Raw genomic sequence first — 25955 nt, 5'->3', positions numbered from 1 at the left:
TATGGTGGTTTGAGGGCAGAGCCACAGAGTAAGTAGGTAAGCACCAAGGTTGCTAAAATATTTCCTATCCTGACCACGGTTTGCGTGTTCTAGCGAATATTTAACAGGGAGGGTTTTATTGCTTCGAAAGATGTTGAAACTAAAGAACAAATATTGACCCAGAGGGTACCACGGCTCTCCTAAAAGAGAGTAAAAGACACCCTTTATAAAATGGAAACGAGCTGGTTTAAATATTCCCATCTTCTGCACCACCTTCCCTCGCCTTCCCAGTAGGGGCCCTGGAGCACAGGAGGGGAGCACGGTCGACGCCCCTACTGGACCCTGCAATCTCTGGGGGCCGCATTGGAGTTATTGGGACCAGAGCTGGTTGACTGGTCCTTGCTGCAGCAAGTGGGGGCTGCGCTCAGGCTCCCCAACCCAGCCGGGAGGTGAGACTGTCCCTCTGGGCCTCTCCTGGCGCCCGGGGGGTGAGCCAGGGAGCATTATGCAAGGGCTGGTGTGCCGGCGCCTCCCCCTCGGTCTTTCACCCCGCGCAGTTACGAAAGCGCGACCCCCCACCCTCCCCAGAGCTATAAAACAGTGGGGTGGCCCCCGCGGCGCGCTCCCTTGCAGGTTCCACGAGCGCCCCGCGGCTCCAGGCGGTGAGTGGTGGTACGGGGCGGGGACCAGGGATCGGGGGCGCTTAGGGTCCCCCCCCCCCGGTTGGCAGCTTGGCAGGCTCTAATTGCACACTCCCCTGCAGGCCGGACTCCTGGGCACCATGGAGTGGGTGTGGGCGCTCGTGTTGCTGGCGGTGCTGGGCAGCGGCCGGGCGGCCACACGCGACTGCCGCGTGAGCAGATTCCGAGTCAAGGAGAACTTCGACAAGGCCCGAGTAGGTGTCCAAAGCTTTGGTGACCCAAAGCAAGGATGTGGGTTGTGGGGTGGCACCCCCTGTGCCCACATTTCCTGGATATCCTCCAGGATGTCCAGGCCCCAACCCTACTCTGTTTCATAGTTTGCAGGGACCTGGTATGCCATGGCCAAGAAGGACCCCGAGGGCCTCTTTCTGCAGGACAACATTGTGGCAGAGTTCTCCGTGGATGAGAATGGCCAGATGAGCGCCAAGGCCAAGGGCCGAGTCCGCCTGCTGAAGTCAGTGGCCTTTGGGTGGCTTTGCCCCTTTGCATGAAGTCAGGGGTGCCAGCCCTGACTCTGGCTGGAGGGAGGAGACGACCCCCTGCCTTACTTAGGATTCCCCTGACTTTTGCAGTAACTGGGACGTATGTGCAGACATGGTGGGCACCTTCACTGACACGGAGGACCCTGCCAAGTTCAAGATGAAATACTGGGGCGTTGCCTCCTTTCTCCAGAAAGGACGTGAGTAGTCAGCTCCCGGTCCTAGTTTGGGAATAGGGGGACTTACCTGAAGAAATCTTTGAATTTCTTTCTTTCATTCTTGAGAAGAATGGTTGGAAGTGTTAGAAAACCAACTCATCATCCCAGTTGAAGTCAGATTAGAAGCAGTCAGCCTTCTCCCATCCTGCTTCCCCCAGTTGAGTAAATCTCACCCAAGCTAAAATGGACTTCTAGGACTGGCATTTTCTGGCAAGGCCTCTCACCTCCCAGAATCCCAACACACAAACACACACACACACACACACACACACACACACACACACACACACACACACCAATTTAGTTTGCATTTTCTGCATCCCTCTGCACTGAATTCCTGAGACAACTTTGCAGTTTAAGACCAGCAGAATTTAGGGAGATCTATGTGCAAGGATAAAGGGAGCTTCATACAGAGCTAGCTCAGTCCCAGGTATCCTTTCTGCCCATATAGATTTAGAGCTTTTGGCAGTGACATGGTTTCTTTTTGGGTTTCACCCAAACATAGAAACTCAGAAGGGGTTGAAAGTGGGAGAAGAGCAGAATTTGAAGAACCTAAAACTTGGCCTGGTTATGGAAAAACATCCATATGCTCTTTCAACCCAGGTCTCCCATTTCTCCTGAATATTTCAAAAGTTAAAGTCTACTCAGTAGCTCAAGAAAACAGGCCAGGGATCATTGACTCTTAGAGTCCCCTGTTCCCCATAAAGAGGATTTAATAAGCAGATAAATAAACTGAAGCAACCAAGAAGGTAGAGCTTTGTCAATAAGATTGGGGGAGGCCTAGTGTCAGATGCCAAAGGTCCCATTCCTCAGGCCAGGATTAAGTGACCCTTACTAGCAAGGGTCACTGATACAGATCAACTTTTGCAAAGAATAGTTTTAAAGCTCCTCTGTGAGACAAATCAGCTTCAGGTGCTGTCAGGGACTCTTGGAACTCAATAATCAAGCACAGATACATACTTTCTATATCCCATGTACAGATGGCATGTACCTTTGAATTGTTCTAAAGCTGTGTATGTTAGGTGGAATTGCATTCTTTTCCCAGTTGATGCTCCAGTGCTCCAGTATTGATGTATATAGTACAGATGGGATTGCTATTCTCCAGGAGAGAAAAAAAAGCTTTTATTCCCTAAAAGTAATAAAAATGGTTTCAAATAATGCAGAAGTTTTCTAAAATAATTCACTTAATGTTAAATAGATACTTTACAAATGATGGATGCAAAAATCAATATCAGGAGTTACAAGAACACTCATTTTTAGTCATCTAAAAATGCTGCGTGGCATTTTGAGGTACACTTTTGTTGTTGGCGCTGCAATTTGTATTAACTAAATCACAGTCAAATGTGAGCTACTGGTGGTACACACCAGCATCAGTGTGTTAAACAACTAGGCATTTGCTTCTCCTTCTTCTCCTACCAACCAAACCAGATTAATTCTAGTTTGGAATAGATTGAGATTCTACTGGGATTTGATTTCATGGGCAGCGAGGAGGGAAGTGTTGTGCTCTTTAAAGTGATTATTATATATAGGGGCCAGAGAGATAGCATGGAGAAAAGGCATTTGCCTTTCATGCAGAAGGCCATTGGTTTGAATCCCGCCATCCCATATGGTCCCCCGAGCCTGCCAGGAACAATTTCTGAGCATGGAGCCAGGAGTAACCCCTGAGTGCTGCCGGGTGTGACCCAAAAACCAAATAAATAAACAAATAAATAAATAAAGTGATTATTATATATAATATTATATATATCATAGTAACTATGATATGATACTATGATATGAAAGATCCTTGGACATATTGGGGGTTTTTTTTTTTTGTTTGTTTTTTTTTTTTTTTTTGGTTTTTGGGCCACACCCGGTAACACTCAGGGGTTACTCCTGGCTATGTGTTCAGAAGTTGCTCCTGGCTTGGGGGACCATATGGGACGCCGGGGGATCGAACCGTGGCCCGTCCAAGGCTAGCGCAGGCAAGGCAGGCACCTAACCTGTAGCGCCACCGCCCGGTCCAGGACATATTGTTTCCAAGGCTATCTCTCAGAAAAGTAGCACTAGGCAAGCTAAAACTGCAAATCAAGCTAAGTTTGCACTGTGCAAGATAAGCCTACAGTAGATAGTATAGCTCAATTCATCACCTGGTAAAGTTCCTTAGCCTCACTGTGCCTCAGTTTTCACATATGCAGGAGGGGGTGATTGCAGCAATGACCTCCTGGAATTACTTTGCGAGGGTACAATGAGTTAGCAGGCAGAAGGCCCCTGGAGCAGTTCAGGAGACATAAGTTCTCTGTAAGAATGCACTTTATGATTTCTCAGCTTGAGATGACAGGTTTATATTTCAGGCCAGGGTCAAGGCTCTTTTTGAGAAATGAAGTCACTGTGACTGACAGAGAAGTGACTAAACTAAGTACACTGCTAACTAGTGTCTCTTAGATACACTTCTGCCTGAAGGATAAAGGGAATGAAATGTCCTCTGATGATTAGTCACTTGTTGGCACTCACCTACTTCTGTAGGGTATGCTAATATAGAATTTTACTTCTTTTTTTATTTTATTGATTACAAACTTAGTTTTCACTTCTCGTATTTTTTGTTTTTTGTTTGACTTCCGTCTGGCATTAAGAACTGACTTGTTCAGGAGGTAGTGAAAGCTGCAGAGAGTAGGTTGCCTTCTTTCCCCTTTCCCCTTCTCTACACTCTATGAATCTGCTTGTGAAAATACTTGTATTTAAAAAGAGGGACTCTCGTACAAAAAAATATCCCAAATGTTCATGAAATTTGCTGTCATATTATTTTGAAATTAGACATACTAGACAGCTATAGCTGAATATTTCAGGGTTCAAGGTTGGTGTGGCTTGGTGGCCAAGCCTTGGACTGGTTCAAACACTTAGGGCCAGGAACTCATCATGGGCCTTTGAGAAGCTTCTGGAGTGATTCTTCTCACTATTAAGATAGAAAACCCCTAGAGAAGATGACTCTTTCACAACTCTTTGACTTAGGCTTCAAGAACCCTCATTCTAATCACTTTGCAATAGCCAGTGTGTTGTTTGTTGTTATTTTGACAATTAGAAAGAGCTTTGCCACCATTTGGTTGGCACAGCTGGGCAGTTAGAACTAAGGGCTTTAGGAAGCATCTCTCATGATCTCATCCCTTCTGATGGTTAAATGACTCAGATAAAGGACACAAGAGGGACACATTCTAGTCCTGCTTTTGTAAGACAGCAGATCATCAGGGAATGGGATCACCTGAGGAAATTACCTCTGATGAGTTTTCTTTGGCTTTAAACTAATAGTCAAAACCTCTTACTTGTTATCTGGATTCCCACTTCCTTAGATTGGGACTCCCCTCTACACAATCTTGGTTCTTTCTCTTCCTGTTTCTGTGCACAGATAGCTGCTGCTGGAAATATTTGGGTGTCTGTTTCTCCAGATGACCCAGCATCAGCTGCCACCAGGGTGATATTGAAGAACTTGATTTTACCTTTTCTAGCTGGACTCAGCAATTTCACTTATGACTTAAGAAGGAAAATCAGGGGCCGGAGAGATAGCATGAAAGTAGGGCATTTGCCTTGCATGCAGAAGGACAGTGGTTTGAATCCCAGCATCCCATATGGTACCCTGAGCCTGCTGGGGGCGATTTCTGAGTGTAGAGCAGGAATAACTCCTGAGCACTGCCGGGTGTGACCCAAAAACCAAAAAAAAAAAAAATGAAGAAGAAGAAGGAAAATCAGACAAAAATTTAGGGGCCAGAGGATGCTCAGTAGATTAGGCATTTGCTTTGCAAATGACTAACCTGGGCTCAATCCCCAGCATCCCATATGGTCCTCTAAACCTGCCAAGAGTAATTTCTGAGTGCAGAGCCAGAAGTAATCCCTGAGCTCCTGCAGGTATGCCCCCTCTTCCAAAAACTTTCATGATCAAAATTCTTCCACTGTTTAGCCAAAAAGATAAATGTTGGACTTTTTACTAAAGTTAACAGGAGTGAAAAAAAAAACTCAGAAACCCCTAATTATGGTTGTATTTGTCAGTGAGCCTTAAATAAAGAAACAGTACTTGTTTTCTATTAGAAGGTATATGCAGAACCCGGAGCATAGTTGTTTCTCAACACATTTTTATCCTTCCTAGTTGATATGTTATATTATTTCAGGGCTTGCACCCCCAACTCTAGGAGTAAACATAATAAGTTTCCTTGAGTTCAGCTGTTTTCTCTCAGAGGAGTTCTGAAGAATATAAGTCTTAGAATTGCTAGTGTCTAGGCAAGCATCTTCCCTATGCCAGGAGAGAGAGAGAGAGAGAGAGAGAGAGAGAGAGAGAGAGAGAGAGAGAGAGAGAGAGAGAGAGACAGAGACAGAGACAGAGACAGAGACAGAGAGACAGAGACAGACAAAGACAGAGAGACAGAAAGACAGAGAGACAGAAAGAGACAGAGAGAGACAGAGAGACAGAGAGAGAGATATGAGTGGGTCTCTAAACTGCAACTAGGATGAAGAAAATCAGGAGACTGATTATAATAGGAGCCTGTGAGACAAAAGCAAAGGGTGGTTTTAGACATGACTGAACTGGCTGATAGGAAAGAGATTATCACCCAAATATTGGGGATAGGATGAGTTGATAACCTTCTGACATTAGCCTCAAAAGCACAAATAATCATTGGAGGTAGATGGTGAAGACAACTATTGAAAGGCTTAATTCTGTGAATATTTTTCACCTGCTTCCCTTTGTGATTGCAATGAGCCAGGGTAACACCTCTGCCTGTATTCTCACACACAACTGGCTGCATGCCAGAGACTTTATACACTCTAATAGCATCAAGATCCTGGACAGCAGAACTTTAGGGACTGAGGTCAGTGCCTATAGGTCACCAGGAATCCAGCTCAGAAGCTTAAAATCTCAAGGCTGGTGGTTTAGTTGCTAAGCCAGGTCCTCTTTTCTTTGATTTTCTAATTGGCTCACATTGTCCAATTATTATTTGAAAAGAAGCCATCCCATTTATTTTTAGGGTAAGAAGTGTTGTAGAAATTAATGATGTCCCTCCTCGTACCTTATTCTCCAAACCATAACATTTTTCTGTAAAGAACAAGATCATTTTTTCTTGTCACAGTTGTGTAAGAAGTGCCAGCATTCTCTCTAGTCTTCTGCTTTCTATCAAAACAAAATCAGCTTAAGGAAGTGACTTTGGGGCCAAAGATATAGTATAGCAGACAGGGCATTTACCATGCACGTGGCTGACTCTAATTCAACCCCAAGAACCCCTATAATCTTCAAAGTAATAAGAGTGATTCCTGAGCACAGAGCCAGGAGTAAGCCCTGTGGCAGGGAAAAGAAAAAAGAAAAAGGAAGCAACTTCACTTGAGGCTTGGCAATACATTGCCCTGGTGTTCTGGAACTCAAGGACATTCCTGGCCTTTGTGGCTTTCTGGCTTGCAGACGATGACCACTGGATCATCGACACGGATTATGACACCTATGCTGTGCAGTACTCCTGCCGACTCCTCAACCTTGATGGCACCTGCGCTGATAGCTACTCCTTCGTGTTTGCCCGGAACCCCAATGGCCTGACCCCTGATGTGCAGCGAATCGTGAGGCGGAGGCAGGAGGAGCTGTGCCTGGCCAGGCAGTACAGGCTGATTGTTCACAACGGTGAGTGGTGGGCAGAACCTCCAGCTCCCCCAGCTTGGGCAGGGAGTTTGGAACTACAAGAAAGAGGAAATAGGGAGTCTGATCTGAGAAGCCTCCTGGAAGCCCAAGTCTTGGTCTTCACTACATGTATCATGGAGCCAGGCAGGAAAGAACAAGGGTCTTTCTTCCATCTGTGGTACCCATTTTGAAGGCAAGGGATGGAGTAACACCCAGTAATGTTCTGAGACTACTCCCAGCATCTTGGGAAACCAGGCTGTGCTGGGGATTGAATCCTGGGCCTCTGGGCTATCTCCCTGGCCCCTGAACCCTGGCCTTTCCCTGACCCTCTTTTTGGTTTTGGTGCTTTTCAAGACCACTCTCAGGGTGGGGGGTAGGGTGGGATGGGGATTGTGCCCAGCAATTTTCAAGGGACCATTTGTCAATGGAGATTAAACTCAGGTCTCCCACCCTGCCAAAAAAAAAAAAAAGACAAAACAAAAACAAAAACAAAACACCCCTTTGCACTATCTTTCCAGATTCAACCCTAACACTTCAAATTAAAACATTAGGGACACCATCTTTTCTTTTTCCTCTGCCTTAGCTCAGCCTATGGTTATGTGACTTTCTCCCGATGATACTACCCCAAAACCATTTTGTCTAAATTTATATTGTTTGAGATTAAGCAGCTCATCGGAGAGTAAGATTTTTAAAAATGTGCCTATTGATATAAAACCTTAAAGAGAGTTACTTCAAACAAGAAGAAATGCTTCTTTATCTTCTGTGGAATCAAGTAACCATTATATTGACTTGCTGATTTTCCATTATGTTAATTAAGAATCCCTGGAACAGTTTTTAATCTTTTTTGAAACTAGGGCAAGAGAGATAGTACAGGGATTAAGATGATCTGCATGCTACTACCTAGATTTAATCCCCAACACCACAGAAGGCCCCTCAAGACCTGTCAGGAATGATTCCTGAGCACAGAGCCAGGAGTAAGTGCTGACAATGCCAAGTGTGGCCCCAAACCCAAAACCAACCAACCCAAACAAAAACACTGCAAGTAAATATTACTCTGCTCTGATCTTGATCTAAAAGCCAGAGGTAAGCATGCTGTTTGTGGATTTGACACTCCATACAGAAAACTTTTATTTAGGATTCCCAAATAAAGAAATGCTAAAATATAAAAAAAGAAAAACTTGTCTATCAGCTTTTCAACTAGCTTGCTCACACCATATCAAATAGATGCTATGTGAGATACAATATCAAACAGAGTACTACACCGAACAGACACTATGCCAAGCAAATAGTACACCAAACAAACACATCAGATACAATACCAAATGGGCACCACCACTCCAAATAAAAATCAGTGGGATGTTATGGATCAAAGAAAAGAGCCGTGAAGACTCCACCCAGCCAGGATCCCAGTCAGGTTCTTTATCACTTTATCTCTAATTTCTCTGGAATACTTTCTGAAGTAGATTCTTTTCCTCTCCACATCCTGCAGATGAGAAAATGGAGGCTTTCTCTTTACAAAATGAATTACAAAAAAATTGCAACAGTTGCCCAAGATTTGCATGCTTAGCATGCAGCTGACCTGGCACCTTATGTAGAATTAATTATTTATTATATAAAGTCCTAGTAGTGTGGATGGATGGATGAATGGATGGATGGATGGATGGATGGATAGATAGATGGATGGATGGATGGTGGGGCCTTTCTTGGCTTGGTCTTGAGCCAAACCTATGGCTTGGTCAGTCTCTAGGTATCAGGGTGACCATGAAGAAGAAATGATCCACAGGCAGTCAGATGAAGTTCCAAGAGAAATCCAGCTTTTTTACAGGGCCCTAATCGCCATGTACATATTCCTCACATGGCCTCTAAGCTAAGCAGCCTTTCTGCATCCATCCTGTCTCTGATCCGCCTTGCTGCATCTCCCTCTCACACCCCCCCCCCAGGCCACTCTCCCCAGGCCACTCTTAATTACCAACCACAGACCCCTCCTAGCGGTGGTAGGGTCTCACCATCCAGAAAAGATTAGCATTTGGCTTTGGGGAGGGATAACACTTTATATGGTCCCCTCAACCCCATCAGGAGTGATTCCTGAGAGCACAGCCAGGAGTAACCCCCTGGGCACCTCTGGATATGATCACAAAACAAAACAAAAGTTGTCTAATATTTTCCATAGGTGGCTGTGAATTAGTTTATTATACAAAATGATAAAATAAATAAATCCACTATGTACAGGCTTCACTGATTAAATTTTAGTTAAGTACACTTGAAAAAAAAAAGAGTAGGAGATGGCTGAGGAACAAGGTACAATGCAGGGTTGAATAGGAATCCAGCATAAAAGTTTATGAGAGAAGCCACGCATGTTGGCTAGGGCATGAATAAAGCTGATATTTCCCGAAAAAAAAAAGAAAGAAAGAAAGAAAGAAAGAAAAGGGGTGATGGTGGTGGTGGTGGAAGTCTTGTGTGTCTCTCTCTTTGTGTAACATGAGACTGAGGATTCTTTTAAGCCCCTAGCAGAGTAGCAGCAATTATCCCCCAAGATTCGGTCAAAGGCCCTTTAAAATGTAGCAAGAACAGTTTCCTACAGAAGATTCTATTCTCCCAGCGCTCCTTCATTTTAGAGAAACTCAGGGGAGGATTACAGCTGGATTACTTCCAGCTGTAATTTTTATTTTTTATTCCTTGTTACACTTCCTTTTCTTTTCTTTTCTTTCTTTTTTTTTTGGTTTTTGGGCCACACCCATTTGACACTCAGGGGTTACTCCTGGCTTGTGTGCTCAGAAATCGCCCCTGGCTTGGGGGGACCATGTGGGACGCTGGGGGATCGAACCGCTGTCCGTCGTACACTAGCGCTTGTAAGGCAGACACCTTACCTCTAGCGCCACCTTCCCAGCCCCTCCTTGTTAATCTTTAAAAGATGCAAAAAGTCTAAGGATTGGGGACTGGTGGGAAACAGGGGGTTGCCTGCCTCTAATGATTGTCTTCTGTTCCAGGATACTGTTCGGGCAATTCAGAAAGCAATCTTCTGTAGCACCGCAGAGGGTCCCACATCTCCCAGGAAGGCAGCTTCACACTCAGCCTTCAGCTCTATTTATCTTCATTTAGCTGTACCCTTTTCCCCCAATTCCCTCAGCAAACATGAAACCTGCCCTATACATAAAAATGTGTGCAGCATTAAATGGGTCTGTCTGCCCTTCTAAGTCAGTCTTAACAGGAGTTTTCCAAGGAACCACTGGAGACTTTGGATTCCAATCTTGGATTTATTAAAATGCAGTCACCTGTTTCATATGATTCATGTTTTGTCTGTGTTCATGTGCATGTAGGTGTAAGAACCCCACAGGTGACTGGAAAGGCTGTACTTCACAGCAGGCTCTCTTCCAGGTGCCTTCTTTATGACCTTTGGCCACTTTTAGCACTTAATCTCATTATTAGTATTTTCTCTCAACTTCCTGAAAAAAAAGTTTCCCTTTAACCCAGTAAGGCTTCAACTGCTGGCTGGTGAGTAAAGGCTGGCCAGGCTCCTACTCAGCTTGGAATACATGAGAGGGTACCTTTTGTCATGTATCCAGAGGGCTTGCCCAAGGTGGGTTTGAGAAACTGACAGGCAGGTGTCTCGGTCCAAGTCCCACAGATGTTCCAAATAAGATAGCCTCATGCTTTGCTAGATAAACTGAATACCAGATCTGGAGGAAGATCACAGCCCCCCCAAACATACCTATAGCAAAAAGAAAACAGGCTAGATTCAGGTGGGGAGAAATAGGAGAACCCCAGACCCCACAGGTAGAAGAGTCATTGCCTCATTTCTGAAAAGTTCCCAGGAGTTTCTTATCTTCTAGAGGAAGTCAGAATTTGAATCAGAGAGACTTGGTTTTGCCCCAAAATCCAGCTCGGGGCTGGAAAGATTGTAGATGAAATGAAATGTTGTGCTTGCATACTGTCAACACTGGATCAATCCCTGACACTGTACATGTTCCCCAAGCACTACAAAGAGTGGTCTTTGAGGACAGAGCCAAGAGTAACCATTGAATACCACTTGGTGGTGGCCCTAACACTCCCGCTTAACACTCTGCCCAAATCCAATTCATAGATATTAGCCTTGGCTACTGTAAGGATTCAGTTAGCACTTAGTCCTACCAGAGGATGATGCTGGGTTGATATCTGTGAACTATGTCAGGAGTGGGGGAGACACCTCTTTTCCATGTATGTTGAACTCTCTCCCTGGGTATTAGCATATGCATGGCCCCTGTAACCCACACCTACTGTGCTTCCTTTTCCCATCAGAAAAGGAGAAGATAGATGGGCAGGTATAGGAAACATGGTCGATCACCACAGAACAGGGCTTCAAAATCTGCCTCTTAGTTTTACTTGCACAACCCTGAGACCTGGAAGAGAGCCACAAAGGACTTATATTTACCATCTCCATTAACTAAAGATAAATGAAAAAGTTCAGCCCCATCCTTGTTCTTGGGCTTGTGACTCCCAGAAAATTTACATTAGAAGATACCAGTCAAGATACCAGTCAACCATGGCCCTGATTTATATGGTCACGAAGATTTGTTGAGTATCCACTGTGTGCCAATCTCCAAACCATTGCACATTTCAATCATTGACTCTACTTTCAAGGAACAGCCTATCTCTGGCTTCTCTTTGATTCTGATTTATTTTCTTTCAGGATATTTAATAAAACCATCTGTCTAAAAACACTCCTTAATGATCCCAACCTCAGGTCAAGTCTATATCCCTGCTAAACCTAGCCCACTCTCCATTTAGATCTTCTATTCTTCCTTGTTTCTATTGCCTGCTTCAACCAGCATCAGGGTAAAATATCTAGGAATCACCCCCTAAATCCTCCCTTTTACCCCCACAGTCTTCATCCTGCCCATCTGCTTTCATACTCACTCCACTTTTCCAAGATCATTTCTCACAATCGCCCTATTGATGCCACCTACCTTCTCTACATTGCTCATCTTTTTGTTTTGTTTTGATACTTCAGTTGTCGCCTAACAGGTTCCTATCTTTATTCTTGTTCCCCAAATTCTATTCCCTGACAGGAATATTTAAAATATACATTAAGTCATATATCAATCTCCACTTGGAAATTGCCGTTCGCTACTGTATTTCACCACATAATTAATGATCTCCCACCACTAATCACTGCACCTTATTTTTCTGTGAAACTGTCCTAGATCTGACAATAACTCCTTTGTCTCAGTACCAAGCACAAAACCCAGTGCAGAGGCAGCTCAGTTATTTTTGCTTTGTATCCATTAGTCTTCTTTCTTCCTCAGAAGCATTCCAGTCTCATCTGCAACCAGTTTATATTCTGCCTCTAGCCTCATTCCCCTGGACTCATATGGCTGGATCTTTCTTTTGATTGATATTTTGATCCAGATATCACCTATCAGATTTTTCTACATCTCTCCCTGTCATTTCCTATCAAAATTTCCATCAATGTCTTCCATTCTTTATGATGCCATACTGACTTCTCTGTAGTGCTCCTTCTCTTTATTAGAAGAGAAAAAAGCTCCACTTATTGAAGGCAAGGTCCTTGCTGCCTCATTGACCATCGCATTCTCAGCAACCCAAAACATGGTTAGACCACAGCTTATACTTAAGAGGCACTTGGTGGATAGATCAATGCAGGAAATTATTGTCTTATCCTCAAACATTTTGGAGTCATCTTATCTTCCCCTAATTTTGCTATAGTACTTCTAAAGGGAAAGGGATACACACATTTGCATTCCATACAAATGAGAATAAAATCACCTTTGACGATTCCTTGTAGTTCCTCAAATGGCATTCACATTAATGAATGATTGCAAGGTCTTATAACAAGGAGTGTAACAAGATCTAAAGTGGCCTCGAGTCTTCTGAGAATAAACCTGAGTCCTGAATCAATACCAAAACTCACTTCAGAGACCAGAGAGGTGTGGTTTTGTAGCAGGAAATGTGATTGATGAGCAGTTATAAATAAAAATTTATTAAATGCAATCATATTATAAATACACTGCACAATTTCATACTTAAAGGAACCCATTAAAAGTCCTTTTGTAAAGGATAAAACTGTTACACTGATCATCCCTTAATTTATGGACACTATAAATGTATACTTGCATAGGTTACATTACATGTGGTGATCACCTTTATGTAAGGCCTTAGAATAAAAGGTCCTTTAAAAACAACAACAACAATAACAACAATATTCCAGGGTTTGCCAAAAAATGACAAGTTCTTCTTTGAGATAAAAATAAACTAGTTGGAAATAATAGACAAATCATTTCTTCGGACAGAAGTGTCTGTAAACATGGCTCCCTTTTCTGAGAAGAAGAAGCAGTGAAAAATTTTCCTCCATTCATTCCTGAACAGCGACATGTTATATAGAATAGGATTTAGGGCCGAGTTGGTGAAGGTGAAGGCCACCACCCAGAAGAAGAGTGATGGCCAGATGACTAGGTCTTGCTTGAAATTCTGCACCAGTATGAGGAGGATGGTGATAATGATGGGGCTCCACATGATGAAGAAGGAGATCATGAGCAGAAAGAGGGTGCGGAAGAGCCTGAAGTCCTGCTGGGACACTCGGATCTGGTGGCTTTCCGAATATGCCATGCTCACTGTTAATCTTTTCCTTGACTCCTTAGTAATCTGGAAGAATACAAAACAGAGTTAGAGTCATGAAAGGAGAAGGTGGGTGAAGGAGGAGAGGGAAGGGATGGTTTAGAGATGGCAGATGATCCAGGAATCTTCCCTCTCCATTGCATGCGGACTATTTCATACACTGAATGTGGTGCAGGTCAAGAGATTGCCCTTCTAGAGATCTGGCACTTTCCTTGTTGTGTGGGATGTGCTAAAAACAATTATGTGAATATTAGAGAGTGGTTAAGGGATATCACAAAGACATGTAAGACATGAAAGGACAATCTCTAAGCTTCAGGATAAAAATATTAGTGGTTCCTTATGTCTGGGGAACTCACGTGGGTTCAGGAATTCTACTACCTTAGAGTATTCCTGGCCTTTTAAAGTCACTTTTACAGTTGAGCAGATTGCAAGATGCCCTTCAGCAATAACCATTAGAAAAATTTAAAATAGGAGTTGATTATATGTACAAGACTTACAAATTACACAGCAGGCCTAGGCCTTGAGGAGGAAGTAAATCAAAATACAGGTAGGGCAGCTGGGACCTATTTTTATTGGGGTGGATCACATGCTTCTTGGGCTCCCCTTCAATGGAACATTCAAATGAGGAGTGGAGATTTATTTATTTATCTATTTGGGGTTTTGGACTATACCTAGCTACACAGTAGCCTCTGATCAGAGCCAATGGCTGGTCACTTCTCATGGGAAGCATACATTTCCCTCATCCCAAAGGGGTTCACTTATAAAACATTCTGTCCTTGTCCCCAGTTCTTCAGGGGGGGGGGGAACTTAGTTTAGCTTGCCCATAAGAAATGATGGTCTAAAATAAACAGGTATAGTGAAAAAAGTCTGGAAAGCTTTGGAATACTTGACCATTCTCCTCACTGATAAGATAGAGAGGCTGATCAAAACACATTTATTGAAAAATCCAAACTACTCACTGCCCACCTGTTGAGTGGTGATGACTCAGCCCACTTGTTGGGGTGCTGCTTTTTGTACACCTGAAAGAGGTATGAGAGAACCCCCTGCTCCTTTGAGCCTCAAGTTAATTGTAGTAGTGAGCAGGGCCAGCATCCTAGCAAAGGAATCACAGGAACAGAGGAACCCCAGTTACATAGGTTTGGAAAGGTGGTCCAGACTGTACTCTGGGGAGACCTTGAAGACATTCCTCCCTGTCAGTTAGGTGTCTGGCTTTAGCATCAGAGAAGTGGGTAGTAGTTGGCAGTGAGGAATCTAGGATATAATGGCCCATCAACTGGAATAGGTTGGCCAAAAAGAATATGCTTGTCCCTGTCTCACCTGAAAACAGTCTGTTTGGAACAAGCCAACACTGGGAAACATTTCTGGTGGAAATAGATAGGGCCCAACTATCCCCAAAGCACCTCCCAGCATCCTGGGGCTTATTTAACAAGCCCTGACTTAAATTTAGATTTAAAGGTAGAAACTGTGGTATATCTACACAATGGAATACTATGCAGTCATTAGGAAAATAATGAAGTCATGAAATTTTCTTATACTTGGATAAACATGGAGAGTATTATGCTGAGAGAAATGAATCAGAGGGAGAAGGATAAACATAGAATAATTTCACTCATCTGTGGAATATAAAGAAAATAAAAAGACAGTGTATGGGATGATATCCAGAGACAATAGAGATGAGGATTAGGAGGACCAGTCCATGGTTGGAAGCTTGCCACAAAGAATGGAGAGTTCAGTTCGAGTAGAGAAGGGTCTAATATGAAAGTAACATTCATGGCACCCCTTCATTAGCAGTAGTGCAAACCACAATGTCAGAAAAGAAAAGGAGAGAGAGACAGAGAGAGAGAGAGACAGAGAGAGAGAGAGAGAAAGAGAGAGAGAGAGAGAGAGAGAGAGAGAGAGAGAGAGAGAGAGAGAGAGAGAGAGAGAAGTAAAATGGCTGCCCCAGGAGCAGGTGGGAGAGAGAGAAGTAAAATGGCTGCCCCAGGAGCAGGTGGGAGAGGATGGGTGGAGGGGAAAAGGACATCAGAGATGGTGAGAAGGAAACTGTTGATGTTGTTGGCAGAAAATGGGTGAAGGTTTTTATATATTGTATGACTAACTCAACTATGAACAAATTTATCTGTGGGAAAAAAAACTGTAGTATTATGAACAACCTTGTAGTCATGGTATTTAAATTAAAAATAAAATATCATGATTTAAAATAGTGACAGTTTCATGAATACAAAGTTCCAACATCACACTATGCTCCAGAGTGTTAGCTTCTCAATAATAAATAAATAAATAAATAAATAAATAAATAAATAAATAGATGACAGAGGTACCAGCTCAGGGAGCAGCTGAGGATGAGCCTTTCTAACAAGCTCCTGTACTTAATGTTGTTACTGATTCAAGAACACTAACTAGACAGATTTGTTACAACCCTTCATTCTACACTGTAACAGGATAGGAAACTGGTGCCCTGAGAAAGACAACCTGCTCTGAAAATAGGATCCTTGGGGCTGAAACAGGTAGAGTGTTTACCTTGCATGTCCCTGACCCAAGTGTGATTCCTAGCCATCCCATATGGTCCCTTGAGCAAGAGTAATTTCCTGAGTACAGAGCCAGGAGTAATCCAGGAGCAGTCCCATTGTGTCCCCAAAACAAAGAGAGAACAAAAAAAAAGAAAACAGAAACCTTAAAGTGTTTGCTTCAGAGGCTCAAAAGTGGGACCTGTGATAAAAAAGATGGTACTGCTATTTCAGGTGTGCAGGATTCAGACAGGTGGGTGGGTTCAGACAGGTGGGTCTGACTCTTTTGGCAACTGTCCTTGGGCCCTGTTCCAACTGTCCTCTGGTTACAACCAGGACTGAAGGCCTGCAGTTTGTCATATTTTTCTCAGCTTCCATGGAGCCAAAAGATTCAGAATTAAGGTAGGAACTGATATTGGGGTGAGTGGGGGAGACATATGTAGTTAGCCAGCTGTGTGCCTGACAGCTTAGCCTGTTTGGTTCTAGCCTGAGATCTCTGAATGTCACTGCCATGGGACCAGAACAATCGCTCAGTAGTAGGGTGTATGGCTCAGTAGTAGGTGTTTGCTTTGCACTGGGCTGACCCGGAATGACCCGGGTTCGATCTCTGGTATCCCATATGGTCCCCTAAGCCTGCCAGGAGCGATTTCTAAGCTCAGAGCCAGTATTAACCACCTGAACAGCACGAGGTGTGGCCCCAAAACTAAAAAAAAAAAAATGTCACTGCCACATTCCAGGTTCTTGTGAACAGCTTCATTCACTTAAGTCTGCCCATGTGGGACCACATAAAAGGTGTCTGGGGACTTGAATGCCCACACTTCTTGCTCTTGGGAGCTTCTTCTGGAGGAGAAAAATCTGGGGATTTCTGGAATCCCCAGAAGGGAAGTCATTAGAAGACAATTAAAACCTTAGAGTAAATTTAATTCCAAGGTCAGAATGACATCACCTATTCTCAATAAAATTTCTCATTAAAAGGGGAGCAGGGTTTAATGATTAAATGAGAATTCTTGCTGACTTTAGTGCAGTTGTTTTGGGCCACTGCTTGGGTAAAGAAATGAGCAACAGATGATGCAAGAACAGTCCTCTCTCCCCTCTTTTTTCCCCTCCCAACACTTCCCCCCAACATTCCTTCCCATTCCCTCCCCTCTCTTCCTTACTCCTCCCCTATTGCTTCCCAGACAGAGTACAGCAGGAGCCAGCAGAGCTGAGTTTTATGCAGGCCTCTCCCATTTGAAGCAGAAATTGTCACAATAATTTTCACAGCATCTCTTGGGGTTTGAGCAGTTATGAAGTGAGGAGAAGGGCCCATTGGAACTAAGTGTGGTTTGCACCATCTCTACCCCATTCTACCTGGTGCCAGAGGCTGGGAATATTCAAAATTTCAACATTTTATTCTCCCATTTATAATGTCTCTGGCAACTGAAATTAGTTGCTTCAGCAGCTTTTAGAGGAAACTGAATGCTCAATTACCTTTCCATATTAAATTTAATCCTGGAAACAAGTCTATGCAGTAGAAGGGTTGGTAGGGAGGGAGGGAGAGAGCTGTCCACTGCCTTGACTGGAGGGAGATTGAGATTCACTGAAGTGACTCCTTCAAGTTCTCATGATCAAATACAGGGAAGGGAAAGGTCAGGGATCCTAGGAATGTGGGCATAAGGCACACAATAAGATGCAGGTGCCTGGAGTTCTCTTTAGATACTCCAATTCTGGGGACTAAACTTTGCCTTTTCAACAATTCTCTAAGGAATCTTCAATCGCCTAAAATAACAGGGTTTTAACTCTCCAGAAGGTTAAACCTTCCACTATTTTCTTTGTCTTTTTTGATAGAAGGGCAACTCCCAACAGTATTTAGGCTTACTCTTAGCTCTGTGCTCAGAGATCAATCCTAGTGGGGCTCATGGGACCATATGGAATGTCAGGGATCAAGCCTTGGCTAGACAGCAAGTAGAATAAGCACCCTACCACTTTCTCTTCCCCCTCCTTAATAAATGGTACTGTTGAGGCTCCCTACCTTCACACCCACATATATATGCATCTGAATGCAGTGAGAAAAACTCCCCACTTCATGATCTTTGCTGGGTGGGGGGCAAAGGGAGGGTACCAGGGAAAGGGGACTCCCCAATTTGGGGTCCCTGGGCTTCTGTCTTTTCTGGGAATTAATGGTCAATCTGCAGTGTCACTTAGAATCCTTAGGACATAGATCCTCTCTTCAGAAGTGCCCCTTCTAACCCTCTCCTAACCAGTTCTTAGCACAGGCTTAGGGATAAGGGTACAGGTGCACTCCTTTGAGAGTCCATGTTCAGTGGAGGCTTACTCCATTTAAGCCATATATTCATTCAATGCATACTCTCTGAACTTCTAGCATTCTTATGGGACTGACTAGTCAGCAAGAAACAAGGCTACCTCGTTGCCCTATATTACCATTCTCATATGTGGGAGGAGAATAGGAGAGAGGAGCAATAAACACACTGACTGGCACCAGGTAGATGCATCTCCTCACGCATGGCAACTGTTGCTGGGGGAACATGTCAATCAAGCTCCAAAGCTAGCAGAAAGCCTGGTGGAAGCACTGGGCATGGCCTGAAGACAATTACCCTGGGAAACTCAATTAGAAAAAGCCGTGAGAGATGAATAGCATGCCTGGGCCATGAGGAAAGAGGAAGTGGGAAGGCTGGTGGCATAGAAGGTTTCTGAGTTGGTCACTGAAACAGGCCCTGAAAAGAAGAATCCACATAAAGGGATCCCAGAAGTGGACCCTGCAGAGAGGGACCTAGGTGAAGGCTCTATGCCTGGCTAAGGGCAGAAATAAACACAAAGGTGAGACTGTGGAAGCATTTTTCCAAAGATTCCCAAAATCTGGGGCCGGAGCAGTAAGGCATCTGCCTTGCCTGCGCTAGCCTAGGATAGACCGCCCCGGCGTCCCATATGGTCCCCCAAGCCAGGAGCAATTTCTGAGCGCATAGCCAGGAGTAACCCCTGAGCGTCACCAGGTGTGCCCCCCCCAAATCAAAAACAAAACTAAACTAAACAAAAAAGATTCCCAGAATCCCAAAGATTCTTGGAGAACCATTGCAGAAAGAAAGGTTCTAGAGAGTAATATATTAAAGTTTTTCTGCTCATACTCACTGCAAGCTACCTAGGCATATCAAAAGCAAATCAAACATTTACTGATAACACATTACAAATTTATTTTAAAACAAAATTTTATGATCTCCTTACCCCCACATCCACTTTGGGAAATTATAAAGGGGTCGTGACCCAGAGTTTAAGAAACTAGCTGGGCTTAACAAATTCCAGAGTAGGTTTCCAAAGTATATTTGCATAATAGAGGCCCTGAGAACTCCTGCTGCTAAGAAACAGATTCAACTCTAATTATTCCAGCACCACCCCCTCATCCCAATTCATTTGGTCATGGAGCTTTACAACTAGCATTGATATAGTGCTTGAAAGTACTTTAGGGGGCACTGAGAGGAGTAAAAAGCAGAGTGATTAGCAATTCCCCAGATATAGATAACTTAGAGGCAGTTTGTGACTGGGGAAGGGCAAGTGGTGCAGTGGCTTCAGATGATTTTCAAATTGGTCTCTCTGACAATGCTAATTAATTTTAGTGCTCAATCGTTTTATAGTAATGTCCTGAACAGAAAAGGCTCAGCAGATAAGATGAATACAGTCTCTGAGTTAAGCTTTGAATGAGTGCAGGGGCCATTTTTAAAGTCTATCCAGATTCTCTATCCACCTGCTTTCAGACCATCGGGCTGGCAGACCTAAAAGTGCCAAAGGAGGACTAATATATCATCCTCCTGGTAAATGGAAAATGGTCAGTTTTGTTAATGGTATGGAAAGTAATCTTTTAAAAGTCTCATAAACTTAGGATATTCCACTTTCATGATGATTATATTTACACTCTTATTTTATTGTACTAAACAACCCACTGGGGCCCATCTGGTGCCAGGGAAAACAGAGGTGACATTAGTTATATGAATGGCCTAAGGTCACCCAGAAATAAAGCTTGGGTGTCAAGTGATTTACTGGTGCCCAGAGGTAAAGTCTCTCTTGGCCCTTTCCATAGGCTTTAATAAGCCTCTGTTTTAGGGCTGGGGATACAGCAGTGAGCAAAACAGTCTCTTTATAAATAAAGTGTGACTTAGGGGGCAAGCTATATGACAAACCAATATAATTGCTGGAACATGGCATGGGTGGGAAGTGTCTTTTTCAGAAATAAATCAGAACAAGGGGCAAGAGAACAATAGGAACATTCTAAGAAAACAGCCTTTTGAGAAGACCTAAATGAAATGGAGTAGTGATTCTCACAAAAATTTTACAAAGAAAGATCCAGGAGAGAGAATGGCACATGCAAAAGCCTTGAGGCAGCACAAACAACGTGTAAGGAACAATTAATTCCAAGGCCAATATGGACAGAGGGAGGATAAGAGGTGAGAAGGGTGACAGGGGCCAGATCATACCAAACCTTATGAGATGAACTTTGGATTTTATCCACATGTAAGGGAAGTGACAGACTGATTAATATTGTTGATTCAAATATTTTTACAACTAGAATCAGGATCAATATTCTGTTTCTACAAGCTATCCTGATGTCTGTTGCAAGCAAAAAGGGAAGACTGGTCTTGCATACTTTTCATATGCAAAGTCCCTGGTTCCTTGTTCTCACTATGATTTTTCTGTGGTAACAGTAAATGCTGCCACTACTTCCAGCCTGTCCCTGGTCAAGTTATAGGTCCTTGTTCTCACCATATTTCAACTCTGTAGCCTGCTATTTACTCAAAAATCTCAGTAATGTCTTCTCCAGTTTTGAGAGAAGAGTAGGAGGAACAAATTGGTCTAACCAATAGATATAATAGAGTCATCTCCTGTTATAGATAGGTATAAAACTCCCTGTACTACCAAAAATACCTCTCTATACATTTCATAACCATATCCCTTGTTAGAGCAGTGATAACCATTCTTTAAATAAGCAAATTAAGCTTAAGAGAAGGTTAATAACTTACCCAAAGTCACACAGAAAATGATTGCAAGCCAAGTTAGTAAAATAAGGGGCGTATTGGTGGTGGGAATGTTGTATTGGTGAAGGGGGGTATACTGTTACAAACATGTAATTGTAATCATGGTGCTTAAATATTTATATATAAATAACTTTATAATCATTCATAGAGGTGTGAGCCATGAAATAGAAGTCTTTTGTGTGACTTTCTAGCCCTTTTCCTCTTCTCTCTTTCATCTGTTTGTGACATCTTACATTTGTTTAGCACTTAACCTTTTGCAAAGTGTTTACACATGTTCTGCTTCAGTTTCAGTGCACTGAGTAACAGTACCTCAGCCTGTGTCCTCTTCCCTCCTAAATAATGTAAGTGCTCACTCTTGACCAATTTCCACCCTGTGCCAACACTTTGCAAAAGTAAACCCATGACAAATCTCTGAAAAAAACTGGAGTCAAGTTACTTATAATTTGTAGTTTTGGGACAAGTTGCCTAAGCTCTCTGTGCCTTGGTTTTCTCATTTGTAATCCTATTATGATTATATGGATCTGTTCCTGGCACTCTCATATTTAACAATACTCTTGTTAAATAATTTTAATCCATTTTTTACTTCTCCTCCTTTCCCTCTCTGTCAAAATAATGAGAATAGCTAACACTTAATAGTATATGCACATGCCAGGCCCCTGGCAAGCCCTTTACCCTCCTTCACTCCACACCTAAATCTGGCTTCTGTACTTAAAACAAGACCCAACCAGGGGCATGTGTGTGGTCAAAAGTCAACAGGTCGGGTAGTATCTAAAGAATAATGTGGGAGGAAAGTAGAGTTTGTCCTAAAGAACCCACAGATTAGTGGGCCCAGGCTAAGGTTGGCCTAATATGAACTATGTGTATCTAAGAAGGTACAAAGAAAGAGCTATAAGAGTGTCCAGATGGAGAGCAGGGGCTATTGAGAATCCCCTCTATATGCCTGTTTGTCAAATAAGTACATTCTGCTATAAGACCAGCTTTACACACCTTTACATATGAACCTATGTCCATGCTGCTTACCTGGACTGGGAGGTAAAGGAATAGTCTGGGAAGGGGGAACAGGCTAAACACTAGTTCACATCCCTATCAAGACCACTTCCTATTTTAGCATCATTTAGAAAGGCCCATTCCCTGAGAAAAGTGATGGGAAAGTAACCAGAAAGGATTTTAGGTCATGTTCTGGCTTCCATTCTATTCCTGGTATTGCTTTTGTGGACCACTGTCTGAGCTGTACATGCAGACTGGGTGTGTGTTTCTGTAGGTATATGGCACTATAATAAAAAGAAGTCAGAGGTGTACATTCTCTATCACTACATTGCTGTTTGTGATGAGGAAACAATGTGTGCAATCCAAGAAGTCCATAAATTAGATAACGTTGCCTCTGTATGACAGAAAACCATGAAGTTGTTAAAGATAATGCGACAGATTTGGACGCTGGTAGCGAAGGATTTTACAATATGTGTTAAGCAAAGAAGACACATTATAGGGAAGTCAGAACTATCTCAAATCTGAAAATAAAATAAAATAAAATGAAACATTGACTTAAACTATGGCTCATAGTTGATATTTGGCTATTTTATATGGTATCTCATGCATATATTCTCATATATTCCATTCCAAGGGTATTAAAAAGAATTTGAAAACCACACTTTGAATAGCTAATAATGGAAGTAGATATTTAGTTTCATTGTTACACTTCCTTTTTTTTTTTTTTAATTTTTGGGCCACACCCATTTGACGCTCAGGGGTTACTCCTGGCTATGCACTCAGAAATTGCCCCTGGCTTGGGGGGACCATATGGGACACCAGGGGATCAAACCGAGGTCCGTCCACTTGCAAGGCAGACACCTTACCTCTAGCGCCACCTTCCCAGCCCCTGTTACACTTTCTTAAATGTATGGAATTTTTAGTAAAGAGTTTACATTTCTTTTTTTTTTGTTTTGTTTTTTTTTTTGTTTTTGTTTTTGTTTTTGGGCCACACCGGTGACGCTCAGGGGTTACTCCTGGCTATGCGCTCAGAAGTTGCTCCTGGCTTGGGGGACCATATGGGACGCCGGGGGATCGAACCGTGGTCCGTCCTAGGCTAGCGCAGGTAAGGCAGGCACCTTACCATTAGCGCCACCGCCCGGCCCGAGTTTACATTTCTTAGGTGATAGCAATAAAAAATAATAACAAAGCTTATTACTCTTTAAAAATTGTTTTTTTTTTCTTGTTTGTCTTTTTTTTGTCTTTTTTTTTATATGTTTTTCTTCCTTTTATCCCTCTCCTCTTAAATTGATATTTACAACCTCTAGATGGACTCCTCCTGGGTTGTTTTTGCTTGTTCATTTTATATTTGCCCTTCCTTTTTTGTTTTTCTTTCCTTCAAACAGAACTACATAACTTGAATCATCTTGTTCTGCCTCATAAATTGCGGAGGAAATAATGGATGGTACCAAGACCAAACATGTATATGAATTTAGTAAAAATAAAAAAAATGATCAGACTTAAACACCAAATCCAAAGCCAATGACAACAGAATCGATACCCAAGCTACAACAAGCTACATACAGAGGGAACCACTTATACTAGAAACCTAGGAGCAAAGGAGGGGAATATGGGATGCATGCTGGGAACAGAGATGGAGGACAACACTGGTGGTGGGATTGCCCTTGATTCAATGTCACTATGTACTTAAAAAATTACTGTGAAAAATTTGTAATTCACTTTGGTCGAAATAAAAATTACTAAAACAAAAACAGGCTCTCAGCACATCTGACACCCCACACCCTTCTATTTCAGTGTATGATTATTTTTTCTGTGTTTTATAGTTCACTTCACTTCTAGAGTTGCTAGCATCTCAACTTAGGATGTGTAATTCTTTTATTGTATTTGAATTCTCTTCTCCGCTCTTATTTTCTAAATAAAAGTGTTTCACTTCAAAACTAAAGCACCAAACCTTCCTTTATTAATGTTGCTGAAGGGGTGAGTGGATCCAATGTTATAGAAAGCATCAAGTTTGACCTTAACTGGCATGAATACTAAGGTAACTTCTGATTTATGCCAAGAATGCTGATGCCAACTGTTATGCCCAACCCCAAGTGAAGATCAGTTGCAACAATAGAAGCATACATACCTGTAAAATTTTGGAGTAACCAGTCACAATGAGTAATCCCGGCACCAAAAAGTTCACAGTAACAAATAGTATATCCCAAGAGATTTCTCCAGCAATGCTGGGCCAAATCAGTGTGCAAATTGGAATCTCCTAGTTACAGAGAGGAAGAAAACATCATTAAGTGTGTGTGTTTTGTTTTGTTTTGTTTTTACTGAGTCTGCAGCTCTAGGTGTAGTTCTTGCTCTTTCTGCTTCCCTAGACTAAGTTGTGAAGAGCCTTTGATCCTTCATTTCATAACCTGGAAACGGACCCCTAAAAGATTATGTAGTGATGCATAACACATATCAAAACAAAACATACCAACATGTGCCATCTTGTTATATACACTGACGGCTATGAGGTCTCGGTGAAGACCAAACAGTCATTTGGGTGATTTTCAAATACTGAAAACATTGAGCTGCATCAACAAAGACCATATTATTCCACTTCAATTCCAGCACCCAGATAGGAACCATGTTCTCCTGGGTATCTTCTCCAGAAGAAGATGCAACATGCCCAAACAAGGTACAACTACAGCTCTCCATCAGTTTAAGATGCAAAACCTGGAATTTGCCTGAACTTGTAAATGTTTGAGTTTTTGTTTGTTTGTTTGTGGTCACACCTGGCAGCCCTCAGGGGTTACTCCTGGCTCTATGCTCAGAAATCACTCCTGGTAGGCTGAGGATCAGATGGGATGCCGGTATTTGAACCATCGTCCTTCTGCATCTAAGGCAAATGCCTTACTGCTGTGCTATCTCTCCAGCCCCACTTGTAAATGTTTGTAATTCTGGTTATAATTCACGGTCTCACTGTAGTGAGTTAAGTTCAAATGTTTGCCATTATGCTGAACATTGGGTAAGGATGCTGCAGTATGTCTTTTGATGTATTGAAAAGCCTCTATCAAAGGAATGGAGAGATAGTACATTGGGAATAGTGCTTTCCTTATTGTATTGTGGCCAATACAACATGTTGGTGATGCCCCAACACCAAATATGGCCTTCCGAATACTACCAAAAATGATTCTTGGGCACAATCAGTTATAGCCCCAAACACAACACCCCTAAAAAAGAAAATCTATCAATTCTCTCTCTCTCTTTCTCTCTCTCTCTCTCTCTCTCTCTCTCTCTCTCTCTCTCTCTCTCTCTCTCTCTCTCTCTCTCTCTCTCTTCATGCTCTCAAACAAAATTCCTGTGCCTCCTTGTCTACAGTGACAAAACTGGAAGGACAGACTCCACAGCTGTCTGTTTCTAAGAGAGTTTCCAGTTAATTTTATTATTTTATCTTATGTGAATTTCCAATTATTTTTTATCTTAGCCTACCTGGTTTTTCAAAATTTCTAAAATGTGTTCATATGACTTCTGTACAGTGGAAAAAAGCAGTAAAAGTCCCTTTTGAAGAGAAATCATTTTTAAATACAAAACAGGTAAACCTAACCATCTACTTTTTTAACAAAGACTGTCCTAGAATTAAAAACCTTCCAAATGTCATAACCCCAATGACAATGTTTTCATACTTTTTAACTGGCTATACCCTGCAGTGCTGGGGTGAAGGGACTCCCAATGGGACAAAGTAAAGGAATGAACTAGAGTTGTCCTGGGGTGTACCTGGGGACTGTGAGGTGGCAAGAATTGATCTGAGGGCATTACACATGCCTGGCATATGCTCTACCATTTAGCTGTCTT

At 42.6% G+C, this 25955-nt stretch overlaps 2 protein-coding genes across 2 annotated transcripts in view; one reads left to right on the top strand and one right to left on the bottom strand.

Moving 5' to 3' along the window:
* The first annotated feature begins 583 nt into the window (after window positions 1–583).
* RBP4 (retinol binding protein 4) lies at window positions 584–7194 on the top strand. The gene is made up of 5 exons (XM_049790398.1): window positions 584–641; window positions 743–874; window positions 998–1134; window positions 1253–1359; window positions 6794–7194. The coding sequence occupies exons 2-5, from the start codon at window positions 761–763 to the stop codon at window positions 7192–7194; spliced, it is 759 nt and encodes a 252-aa protein (XP_049646355.1). The 5' UTR covers window positions 584–641; window positions 743–760.
* A 6002-nt stretch (window positions 7195–13196) lies between these two features.
* Window positions 13197–25955, bottom strand: part of FFAR4 (free fatty acid receptor 4) — a 25973-nt gene continuing 13214 nt past the window's right edge. Inside the window, exons 4-5 of the mRNA XM_049790397.1 lie at window positions 24256–24384; window positions 13197–13639 (exon numbers count right to left, since the gene is read on the bottom strand). Coding sequence (XP_049646354.1) covers window positions 13250–13639; window positions 24256–24384 — 519 coding nt within the window. The 3' untranslated portion in view covers window positions 13197–13249. The remainder of the gene's footprint in view (window positions 13640–24255; window positions 24385–25955) is intronic.

This window comes from Suncus etruscus, chromosome 17, assembly GCF_024139225.1.
Source record: "Suncus etruscus isolate mSunEtr1 chromosome 17, mSunEtr1.pri.cur, whole genome shotgun sequence".
Lineage (NCBI taxonomy): Eukaryota > Metazoa > Chordata > Mammalia > Eulipotyphla > Soricidae > Suncus > Suncus etruscus.
The sequence above is the reverse complement of the archived record's forward strand: the minus strand, read 5'-3'. Positions and strand labels throughout refer to the sequence as shown.